The sequence below is a fragment of the Pristis pectinata genome, chromosome 10 (assembly GCF_009764475.1).
Source record: "Pristis pectinata isolate sPriPec2 chromosome 10, sPriPec2.1.pri, whole genome shotgun sequence".
Lineage (NCBI taxonomy): Eukaryota > Metazoa > Chordata > Chondrichthyes > Rhinopristiformes > Pristidae > Pristis > Pristis pectinata.
In genome coordinates, this window is record NC_067414.1 from 46558008 (window position 1) to 46570901 (window position 12894).

General features: G+C 38.7%; 1 protein-coding gene across 3 annotated transcripts in view; it reads right to left on the reverse strand.

Moving 5' to 3' along the window:
• Positions 1 to 1118: 1118 nt before the first annotated feature.
• tbc1d32 (TBC1 domain family, member 32) overlaps positions 1119 to 12894 on the reverse strand; it is a 173442-nt gene continuing 161666 nt past the window's right edge. For all 3 annotated transcript variants that reach the window (XM_052024592.1, XM_052024591.1, XM_052024593.1), the window contains exon 35: positions 1119 to 2071. In XM_052024592.1, coding sequence (XP_051880552.1) covers positions 1964 to 2071 — 108 coding nt within the window. In that variant the 3' untranslated portion in view covers positions 1119 to 1963. The remainder of the gene's footprint in view (positions 2072 to 12894) is intronic.

The window sequence follows — 12894 nt, forward strand, 5'->3', positions numbered from 1 at the left end:
AAACATTTTACCTCCAACTGCAATTTAAAAGCTATGACCGTATCCACAAACAAACCTTTAGGCAGTGTATTCCAGATCATAAATACCCTGTGATTTTTTTTCACCCCTACATCAATCTTCTGTTAACCACTTGAAATCTATGTTTAAAACGTGGTGTCAAAACTGCCATGAAACTAAACTGTTTTAAATTATTTTCTTTATGCTTATGTGGAAAGAACAATTAGATTTGATTTTGTTGTGTGACCTTTGCAGATATTTCTTCAAAATATATTAGGGCAACTAAATGAGCATGCTTAAATGTGCAACAATTGATTTATTAGCCAAATGTTCTAAAATTCCACTTTATGCAACAAATAGTTTTGACATTGTATTCAAGTGTTAATATTATTAGTACATTTAAACAATTAAACCCATTAACAAAATGGAGCTATACTATAACACCATATTATAAACTCAGTCCCTTTAATGTAAATGGAATAGTGATTACTGCGCAACATTCTTCAACAATCTAAATTCAATTACAATGGCAGCATTTCAAGTTGGAGAGACACGATGATCTTTTGAGGTCTGAAAGAAATTTATTTTTTTGGAAATTTCCCTTCAGAGTTTTAAATCTTCCATCAGTGAAGTCCAATATGGAATGTGTTTTGACAAAATTAGAAGCTATTGCTGTTATAGCATAGAATGCAGACTCTTGCAATAACAGTGTGCAAGGAAATGTGAAAATAATAAGCACAGGATCTATTGAGTTTTAAAATGTTCAAATTGATCATATAGGTACCAGTATATCAAAATGCACATGTATATTTATCTTATTACAACAAAATTATTGCAATGTAAAATTAAATAATATTTTTTCTTAATCAATATCAACTATCATTATTAATCTGGTAAACTATCATTGACTGAGACATTGACTTTGTTTCTCCTTTCATATTATTCTACCTGACCTGCTACATATTTCCAGCATTTTTTGATTTTTTAAAAGATTTATAGCATGTGCATTATTTTGCCTTTGTAGCGGTTGCTACCGCGGAATAAAACAAGACTCTACTCGGAGAATTGCCAAACAGAACTGGTTTATTTTCCCGCCTTGCGCGGGCCCTTTAAGGGAGAATGTTCCCGCCCAAAACAACCGGTAATGACGTAAGTCCTACATCATCAGGACTTTCCCGCGCGCGGGTTCTCCCCGTCGCTCGGAAAGACGAGGCCCTCTGCCATCTTGGGCCTCGTCGCTCCGACGCCGCGCGACCCAACTGCCGAGCCGGTTCGCCCGACTAGACGGTGAGTCGCCACACAACCCCCCCCAGAACCGGCGATACAGTCCCTAAGGTCCATGGGCTGTGCCAGCTGCCGCTTAGGGGGGCGGCCTCTGCGTCATGGCGGACCGCCTCAAACCGGCCCATTTGGATCTGCAACAGCCTGTCGAGGTTGCCACGCCGCGACGGTGAGTCGCCACACCTTCCTTTTAATTAAGCTCTGATCACACTTAAATACATCAAAGGTTTTCCTTGTATCCAACATTGCTAAGGTGAAATGGTGAAAAATGTATTGGATGAAATATTTTTCCCCCATTTGCACGTCTTTAAATAGGTCACAATGGGAATGAAAATAACTCTCCGGCCTAACTCTAGAAGAATAAAACAATAACTCAAATGCCCTTCGATTTGCTAAATATGAACTGAAAGCTAAAGGGATATGGAATACATTTGAACGCATGGGTAAAACTCCAAAAAATATCTTTTATTTAGTTTGCTGTAGTTGTTTTTTGTGAAATTGTGGTAATTTTCTTCAAACATTTGCCAAAATGTTTTTCAGTAACAGTATATCATCTAAATATGAAGCTGCATTTTTATATACATATTTAAGATTTTTTAATATATTCTTCCAATAAAATTATACAAATAAGAATTGAAAATGGAGTTGTAAGAAAGTAATCAAATTTTAAATCTATTTTCACTCATTATTTAATGTTCTTCATTCCTGTTAGTATAGTAGTTCTGTAGGATTTTTCCAGCTTTTCCATATATTCCAAATATCTGCTAATATGAAATCCATGGATTGCTTCCTCCTAAATAATGAAAATTAAAGACATTGTAAATTATTTCAATTGTTGTTCTGGATATTTGAGATTAAAATAGAGTGACACTCTCTTCAAGTATAAAAGCAGCACTGTGAAGGTTTATGAAAATAGTAAAACAAAACAGCTTTGTACACATTTTTTCCATCAAAATTAGTACCCATGAGTGCAGTACGTTATTGTGTTTTAACAAAATTATGTACCTGTAACTTAGAAAATAAAATTTTATTGCCACCTATAAGTTACAAGTAAATAAATCTACAAGAGCACACTACATTCATTGTCATGACTATGAAGTCATAAGCCAGGTTATGGTCTACTGCTGTCAAATCTTACTACTGGACAAGAAGTACTCAGAATCAGGTATATTATCACTGACATATGTCGTGGAATTTGTGGTTTTGTGGCAGCAGTACAGTGCAAGACATAAAAATTACTACAAGTTACAAAAATAAATAAATAGTGCAAAAAAAAAGTAATAACGACGTGGTGTTCATGGATTCATGGACTGTTCAGGAGTCTGATGGTGGAGGGGAAGAAGCTGTTCCTGAATCATTGAGTGTGGGTCTTCAGGCTCCTGTACCTCCACCCCAATGGTAGTAACATGAAAAGGGCATGTCCTGGGTGGAGAGGGTCCTTAATGTTGGATGCTGCCTTCTTGAAGATGTCTTCGATGGTGGGGAGGGCTGTTCCATGATGGAGCTGGCTGAGTCTACAATCCTCTGCAGCCTCTTTTGATCCTGCACATTGGAGTCTCCATATCAGGAGGCTCCAGACTCCTAACAAAGTAGAGCCGCTGCTGTGCCTTCTTTGTGATTGCATCAATGTGTTGGGCCCAAGATAGATCCTCTGAGATGATGATGCCCAGGAACTTGAAGCTGCTCTCCCTATGCACCACTGACTCCTCAATGAGGACTGGTGTGTGTTCTCCCAACTTCCCCTTCCTGCAGTCCACCATCAATTCCTTGGTCTTACTGATGTTGAGTGCGAGGTTGTTGTTACAATGCCACTCAACCAGCCGATCTATCTCACTCCTGTATGCCTTTTCATCCCCATCTGAGATTCTGCCAACAACAGTGGTGTCATCAGTGAATTTATAGATGGCATTTGAGCTGTGCCTAGCCACACAGTCATGAGTGTAGAGAGAGTAGAGCAGTGGGCTAAGCACACATCCTTGAGGTACGCCTGTGTTAATTGTCAGTGAGGAGGAGATGTTACTACCGATCCGTACTGACTGTGATCTCCTGCTAAGAAAGTCAAGGATCCAGTTGCAGAGGGATGTACGGGGCCCCAGATTTTGAAGCTTGTTAATTAGTGCTGAGGGGATGATGGTATTGAATGCTGAGGTGCAATCAATAAACAGCAGCCTGACATATGTTTTGCTATTATCTAGGTGCTCTGAAGCCGAGTGGAGAGCCAGTGGGATTGTGTCTTCTGTAGAAGTAGGCAAATTGCAGTGGGTCCAGGTCCTTACTCAGGCAGGAGTTAATTCTAGCCATAGCCAACCTCTCAAAGCACTTCATCATAGTAGATGTGAGTGCTACCAGGCGACAGTCATTGAGGCAGCTCACCCTGCTCTTATTGGGCACCGGTACAATTGATTCCCTTTTGAAGCAGGTGGGAACCTCCAACTGTAGCAGTGAGAGATTGATGATGTCCTTGAATATTCCAGCCAGTTGGTCGGCACAGATTTTCAGTACCCTCAGATACTTAGGGGAAGAAATTTAACTGTGATTGTTAGTGTTAAAAAGGCACAAGAGACTTGGCTGACTGTTGTTCTTCTCTTTTTCTTAAGACAGTCCCTCAGGATCAAGGATCACTTGTTTCCACTCTAGTTTTGGTGTTCTGATGTGACTGATGAGACCAATGTGGAATCCACAGATTCTTGCACATCTGGGGCAGGAAATGGCTGACATCCTGGTCTGGTGAGTAGTTTGTGAGGTGGTGCGCTTCTTCTGAGATTTATGTAGGGCTTCTGATGCATGGACTCAAGGTTCTCAATACCATCCCAAATACTTTTTTCTCCACTTTGAGTGATCATGAGCTCAGGACTCTCAGGAATCACTGGTGACATTCCATTTTTTCCAAGGAGGCTTTGTTTTTCCATGGTCTACCTCTTAGTATCTTTCTGTCATGAAGCTTGGAATGGAGAATCTGGCATTATACCTGCCCCAAGAAGTAAACTGAATGAAACTATGACTTCAATGATGACACTGTTGGCCTGGAAGAGATGATGATTCACTTATTCTCATGAACTTGAAGACCTCAGTAGTATCTTTCCAGTGTCTTGGGGTGCCTGCTGTAGATAGTTCAGGTCTCAGAAGCATACAGGAGGGCAGGGATCACTGCTGCCAGTCGACCACAACTTTTGTGTCAGGTCTGAGGTTAATCGATCAAAGGTTGCGTTGGCACATTGAGAGTGAATTTCATAACTAGTTGTCTCTCACCTCAGCGAGAGGCAACTTCTACGACAGCACAGGTGGTCTATGTTTTCCAGCCTTGCCGCAAGTCCTTATTGTCAGATGGCAGTACAGTGCAATAGAGGTAGGCTAGTAAAGGACCTTTGTCTTGAAGATGTTGAGTTTAAGACCCATCCTCTCATGTGCTTCAGTGAACAAGTCAACAATGGCCTGCAATTCAACCAGCAAGGTTCAAGTTATCTTGGTTCTGGAGTGTGGTCACCATAGGTCGAACAGTTTCCCATTTGTTCTGACAATTAGATCCAGTCCTGTGGAAAGTTCATTGAATGTGAGGTACAGCATTGCAGTGAGAACGAATGAAACAAATGCCTGGGCTTAGATGCAACCTTGCTTAGCTGGTCTTCACTAGGACAGTCTCTATTCTTGACCCATTGCTTAGAATCATGGCTTGTATAAAATGATACTGGGGTACTAGCTGCCTGCAATACTTGCTTCCTGAGATTCAATTCCACTGAAGTCCATTAAAGAAAGCACAGTGGATGGCACCAATTCAATACAAGCAATCACAGATGAATTTCTCACACTGATTTTTAAAAAAAATTTATCAATAGCAGACTACCACTTCAAGATTCATCACTATGTCAAATAACTCCTTTCCATCTTTTCTTTCATTTTACATATTCCTTCATAACAAATTATTAAACATGATTGCCTTTAAAAATGTGAAGATTGTGCTGATTTGTTTTAATTAAAGAATTGTCACCCTGCAGAAATAAAGTAAGCCATCCTTCAATGTCATAAAAGAGACTGCAAGTACAGTATCATTTTGCTTTTGATGGCTTTGATCAAATCATGTTTTACTTCCACAGGAGCTGATAGAAAAAGAATTGACATTTTTTGTAAATACAGAGCAAAATATTTTGTACTAACTCCATAATTCAATGTGAATCGAACTATTAAAGAGACTGAGACAGTACCAATTACTGTAGCTTTCAAAATGTAAGAGGTGACCTTCAGCTATGCAACCCTGAAGGCCAAGTAGGAAAATAATGCCAGTCAATGTCACTGAATAATTACATCACTAATGTGGACCTGCAAGACGTACAGCTGTAGTTTCCAAGTTGCATATAGTTAAAAATTTAACAAATCATATACAGCGATGCTTTATAAACATTACACAAAACCATTCATTAGAACTAGTAACACTTCCAAGATGTTTACAAATAAGTTACATTCAATTTTCATTAGCTGCCTTTAGGTTTAGTTTAGAAAAAGAAAACAAAATTTAGATTAACTATAGGGGGACTGATACATAATGATCTACAAGGAATAGAATAATTTTATGGATTAAAAAGATCATGTTGTCAGAGTAAATCAAAATTGGAATGCACCTTGATATAATTTCACATGCTTATAATTTATTTTTGTAAACATTATCTATGACAATATATTATCATAGATAACGTTTACAACTAAACATTATCTATGGTAATACAGCATGGAAACAGACCCTTCGGCCCAACTGGTCCACGCCAACCACAGCTTGCACCCTGCTAGTCCCAGTTGCCTGAGTTCGGCCCATAACCCTCCATGCGCCTCCACTCCATGTACCTATCCAAATGCCTCTTAAATGCTGCAATTATACACACCTCAACCACTTCCTCTGGCAGCTCAATCGAGGTACTCACTACCCTCTGTACAACAAAGTTACCTCTCAGGTCCCTTTTAAATCTCTCCCCTCTTACCTTGCATCTGTGCCCTCTAGTTCTGGACTCCCCAACCCTGGGGAAAAGACTATGACCATCCATCTTATCTATACCTCTCATGATTTTATAAACTTCTATGAGATCACCCCTTATTCTCCTACACTCCAAGGAATGAAGATCAAGAGTGGTCAACCTCTTCCTATAACTCAGGCCCTCTAACCCAGGAAGCATCCTTGTAAATCTCTTCTGCACTCTCTCCAGCTTGACGTCTTTCCTGTAACAGGGTGACCAAAACTGTATACAATACTCCAAGTGCAGCCTCACCAACAACTTACAAACTGCAACATCATGTACCTACTCCTAAACTCGATGCCTTGACTGATGAAGGCCAGCATGCTAAACATCTTCTTCACCACCCCATCTACTTGTGTGGCCATTTTCAGTGAACTGTGCACTTGTACTCTCGGGTCCCTCTGTTCCACCACACTTGTCAGCGCCCTGTCATTCTCTGTATAGGTCCTACCCTGGTTTGACTGTCCAAAATGCATCACCTTGCACTTATCTAAGTTGAAATTCATTTGCCATTCCTGAGCCCATCTCCCTAACTGATCAAGATCTTTTTGCAATTCATTGTAACCTGCTTCACTATCAACGAGACCTCCTAAATTTAGTATCATCAGCAAACTTGCTAATCATACACTCATATCCAAATCATTTACATAAATAATGAATAACAGAGGTCCCGACACTGATCCCTGGGGCACTCCACTAGTCACAGGCCTCTAGTTGGAGAATTGACCTTCAACCATTACCCTCTGCTTCCTATTGTTATGGACTCAGTGAAAGTCCCTTTAAGATAGAGAGTGTGTGTGTATGTGTGTGTGGGGCGTGCTTACGTCAATAGAAGATAAAGGACGTAATGACGTTGTTGAAGAAGTCAGAAGAAGAAGAAGGAGAGAGAGAGAGAAGGGAGAGAGACACCAGCCTGCTTGTTTTCTCTATCGATGGATGAGAAACAATAACTGTGTTTGCCACTGAAATCCATGTATGGAAGTTGGAAGTAATCCGGTGGAGTTCACTTTGTTGCTGACCTGTAGAAGGAAACAGGTATTTGTGTGTGGACGACCACGATTCGGATGCTTTTCGGGGTGAGGAAGTCACTACCGAGTAAACACTGAAGTGTCGTTTGGGTTCCATCGTGGAACATTTGGATTTCGTATGTACTCTCTCTATGTTTTTCTACATCTACATCTTATCTTCAGACAACGGTGGTTGTTGAAGAAGCCCTTGCTCATGTTTCACCTTATGGCTTGCGGAACTGAACTTTAAGAACCATTCCGGAACTGGGAGTTTTGGACTTTGTCACACACACACACACGAAGAGTTTAGTTTTGGGGTTAACGTTCGAGGTTTAACATTCTTGAATTCTAACATACTAACATTTTTTTTAACTTTTATTTTACGTATTATCATAAGTAGTGATTAATAAAATAGTTTTTAACACTGAATCATGCTCAGTGTGTTTCTTTTGTTGCTGGTTTGTGACACTATCATCGAACCAATTCTGAATCCCATGTGACCTAACCTTCCAGATCAGACTGCCTTGCAGGACCTTGTCAAAGGCCTTACTAAAGACCATATGGATAACATCCACTGCCCTATCTTCATCTATCCCCTTAGTTACCACTTCAAAAAATTCCACAAGATTTGTCAGATATGACCTCCCACACACAAAACCATGCTGACCTATCCAGATTAGGCCTTGACTATCCAAGTGATGGTAGGTCTTGTCCCTCAGAATTCCCTCCAGTAACTTCCCTATAACTGAAGTCAGGCTCACCAGCCTGTGGTTCCCTGGCCTGTCTTTGCTACCCTTCTTGAACAAATAAACAACATTAGCCACCCTCCAGTCTTCTGGAACTTCACCAGCAGCTAATGACAGAGCAAATATCTCTACAAGGGCTTCTGCAATTTCTTCTCTGGCCTCCCATAAGGTCTAGGGGTGCACTTGGCCAGGCTCTGGGGATTTGCCAACCTTAATGCACTTCAAGGCTGCAAATACCCCCATTCTCATAATAAGCATGTGATCCAAGACCTCACTACTTATTACCCTCATTTCTTTAGCATCTATGATATTCTCCTTAGTAAACACTAAGGAGAAATACACACTAAAAATCTCAACCATATCTAGTCTGCTAGATATAAAAATACAATACAAGCTATTCAACTATGATCTTAAAGCACTCTTTATTATTTGCCAAAACCAATAACATTCAAGATTAAACTACTTGACTTGTGGTTTGTTTCACTGTAGAATGCAGAAACAACAAATTGTCTCAAAAGAGAATCTGCTGAATGACTGCTGAATCTAAGGCAAATACAGAAGTATATTTACTTTTCTACTCACATGCTTGGTTTGCGGCTGTTCAATTACTGTTAGTGCCACATCAAAGCTGTGCCAGATGACCTATTTCTCATTTTTTTGTCACTGGAAACTCTATTTTAAAAAAGGCTATTGCTCTGCTGAATAATAATATAATTACATCCCAGTGTATGAGTAGATGCTTTTGCAGTTTACACCCAATGTATCTTCAAACCTGCAAACCCTAGCCATTTCCTTGGAAACAAACAATGGATTTCTAAAATTATACAATACTGTATTTCATTTACACAGATTCTATATCTAGTATATTTTATCTTTTGGTGATGGCCTTCCTAAACTAGCTTTTTTATTTGAGGTTTAAATAATTTGGTCTGCCTACAATTAGATGATGGGAAAAATTAACAATGAGACTAATGTCACTTGCCATTATTTGTCCACAGCTGTATGAATTTTATCCAAGTGGTCTTCATTAGAGCATAAACAAGGAAAAGTCAGTATTTTTTTTAAAGTTTAGTATTTTTTTTTGACAGAATAGATATCCATTCCGGAGCAGCCCTACAAACTTTACATGTTTTTTTTAACTGATAGAACAATTCTTTTCAGCAGGAATACACACAAAATTCTGGAGCAACTCAACAGGTCAGGCAGCATCTGTGGAGGGAAACAGTCGGCGTTTCGGGTCGAGACCCTTCATCTGGACCAGGTCATTTGTGTGTTGCTGCTCCAGATTCCAGCATCTGCAAAATCTCTTGTGTCTCAGAACTATTCTTTTCATCTGGGTCTACTTTTTTTTTTGGAAATAATAAAACAGAGCAAAAGTAAATAGCTTATTTTCAATAGAATACCTGATGTTGCAATTCAACACAGAAGAAAAATGGGATGGTGCTCCAAGCTGTCTAAGTTTTGTTTCCTAGACAGAGACTAGTTAGACTGAAAAAGAATAAAAGCTTTAGGAGCATCACTAGATATACTTGCTTGCATGAAAATATCCTGTTCATCCATATTCTTTGTATACTGCCTATTAACCAGTATTCTATCCATGCTAGCATATAACCCTCAACCCCATGCACCCTTATCTTGCACAGCAACATTTTACACAGCACCTTTCTGAATGTGTCAACTTAATGAAGAGCCATTTAAACTATAGTTTTGACAGCCTGGGAAACAGACCAGATCATATTTATGCACTTTCGGCAAGTCTTGCTTACCCCCCACCCCCCAAACAAAAACACTCACTCATTCAAAATCACTCTGGATATCAACAACTATCACAAATTCTTACACGATAGCAAGAAGCCATTTGACCCATCTTGCATGTGGAAGCTCTTTGCAAGATCTATCCAATTATTTCTACTCATGGCTTTTTCTCACTGCTTGCAAAATTTTACTTTTTAAATATGCATTCTTTATTTGAAAATCATTACTGAATCTGCTTTGCTGCTTCACAGAACTTCATTACTCACCATTAAGAAAATATTGCTGTATATTTTTCTCATTTCCAAAGTACAGAACATCACAATTCTCCACAATGAACTTCATATCTGCAGTAGTTTACCTATTCATTTGTTTACCACCTTCCATTGTAACTTTCTGGACCTACCCATACTACTTTCTGTACCTCCTAACACACATTGACATACTTGTTCATTCCTTCATTGAAGTCATTTATATAAATGTGAAAAGTCTCTTCATTAAACACTTAGCTACTTATCACTTCCCATCAATCAGAGAGCAATTTTTCACTTTTCCTCTCAGACTTTTACCTTCTAAATGATTATTGACCCCCATCACAAATTACTTCTAATTCCACATCATCATTTTTGCAAGTAACGTTTTGTGCAGGGCCTTACCAAATATATAGACATGTGCTATGATTAGTTTGCAGCTATGATACATGTCATGACTTGTTTGAGGGAAGAGTTTTTTTTAAGGATTTAAGAAGGCTGCCTTTTAAACTGTCTTCTGCTGCATTATGAATATTTAGGGTCAGGAATCAAAATTTTGTAAGACAGTGCATAAGTAATTTAGATGCCATCCTTGCACTAATAAAAGAATGTGATATCCTATTTTGACTAACCTAGATGGTTCCATGAATCTAATCTGGTAATGCCAGACATTGTGGCATTGCAACCATATCTGGAACATGTTGAAAAATGCATTAAAATTAGCAGCAGCCTCCCTTTCACACTGAGTAATTTGTTTAGGTACTCAGCACAATAAAAGACTTGAGTAAGCCCCAAAACCTCCCAAATACTTTTATTCCAAATACTTTCCGATTCCCTTTTCTCAATGAGAGAGTCCTGTGGCATTCCATTTCTTCAACATTTGGAAATTTCCCTTAAGGTTCCTGCATAAACATTCCTTTTTTAAATGAATGTAGGCACTTAAAGCTATACTTTTGCTGCAAGGTCATTCACAAATTCCAAATCCGAGGTTCAGTCAAGTTGCACATACAAATACTTCTGCCCAATGAGAAAACCCATATTCAACTGTTGAGCATTTTCAATTGAGAGTTTAACCTAATTTTAAAAAAATGTCCAGAATTTAACCATGGACAACCAAATAACCCTAGACAATTTCTCCAGTGGTAAAAAGCACTGAGAAGTTTGTACTTTGTTCTCCTTTACAGCTTTTGATTCAATTCTGTTCCACTGAACCAGTAATCAGTGACACACAAAAGCATAAGCCTCTCTAAACTGTAAGTGTCTTTTGTTTTATCTTTCCACATAATTTATTTTCAAATGAACATTTTTTGCATATTAAAATGAACCAGATTACAACAATCAGATGTTGCTTTTGAACACAGAACAATATATTAGTGAATAATAGAAGTATCCTTGTATCTGGAGAAGAAAATATATTGTTAGACAACAGGCTTTTTTGTTTTAGCAACAGTCGACAGCTATAGTATAGTGTTAATTGTAGAAATGGTATTTTGTTTACAGGGAGTACTTATTTTTCTGGATGTTCTGGGTACAAGAAAATGTTAATTTTGATAATCTATTTAATACATTCCATATAGAATGTATTATGTAAAGTTACAAGACCTAGTGCTGCTGAGCAGAGCCTTGTATGTGGCCACATACATTAGTAAAACTCCCCAGCAAAATAATATCATACAACAAATGAAAAGAGGTGACTGGTGCAAGGATTCACCCTCTACCCCTAACCTATTCTCTCTACAGGTGGTGTCTCCTGGCATATAATCCCAGCCAGAGTTTACTGTAACTGACTGTAAACTCTACTCCCCCTGTACTCAAATGCAGCACTGATCCAAACCTGTACAGCAAAACATGAACAACAGTCCCTGAGAACACCCTGACCCAACTACCTACTTTTTGATTCCACTCCACACCAGTTGAAGCACCATCTCCTCCTTTCCCTATCCTTGCCTGAATATCTGCCTCATTCCTCTAGCTTCCCTAACTCTCATCTGCACCTCATGACTAATAACCACTTGAATTTCTTCATTAACTCTGCAGTGATGGTCTAGTGAAGGGAAAGCTTTTGGGTGGCAGTCTGAACACATGATGCCTTGGGATTCACACATGCAACCTGATCCACACTGCTGATTTAGAGCACTTTTGCTTTGTCATGTACATTAAGTCAGCCAGTCACTAATTGTTTTCTAGAGTTCATACATAAATGAATAACTAATACAATACATACACAACAGTAACAGGATCTTACAATCAGCATCAAGACACCGTGCTGTTTCAAGACTACAGGCTGCAGATTACTAGAATTAATACAGAAGCAACAGTCACAATGATATCAATCTGCAGCAGTCCATAGTTCAATCTGAATTTGAGCCACCAACCAATAGCTATTAAGCAACAACGTTTACACACAGAGGAATAGCTCATGGGCACAGAGATAAAGTGGAGTAAACTCACATGCATGTGGGAAATATGCATACAATGAATGTCATGCTTCCCAAATAAATCATGTATAGTTAAATCTCCTTGTTCTGGATTTACCCATAAATGAATCTTTTGCAGGAGATCAATATAACACATCATCCTTGAACAGCAGCCTCAATAATGCAATACTCAGTAAGTACTTAACTGAAATAGCAGCTTATATTACAAATATACAATTGTTTGACTTAGAAACTTGTCTATTCAGTGGTCAATAACATAATTTGGCAATATTACATATTTTTATTTGTTTATGGTGGTGTTGCTGGGTTGTTTAAAGAAATGCTCTATCAAACTATTTAAAACATACCAAGTTTAATGGGAACAAATCAATTTCATATATTTTGAAGTATTTTATGTGGGCAATTGAGAGTAGCACATCAAG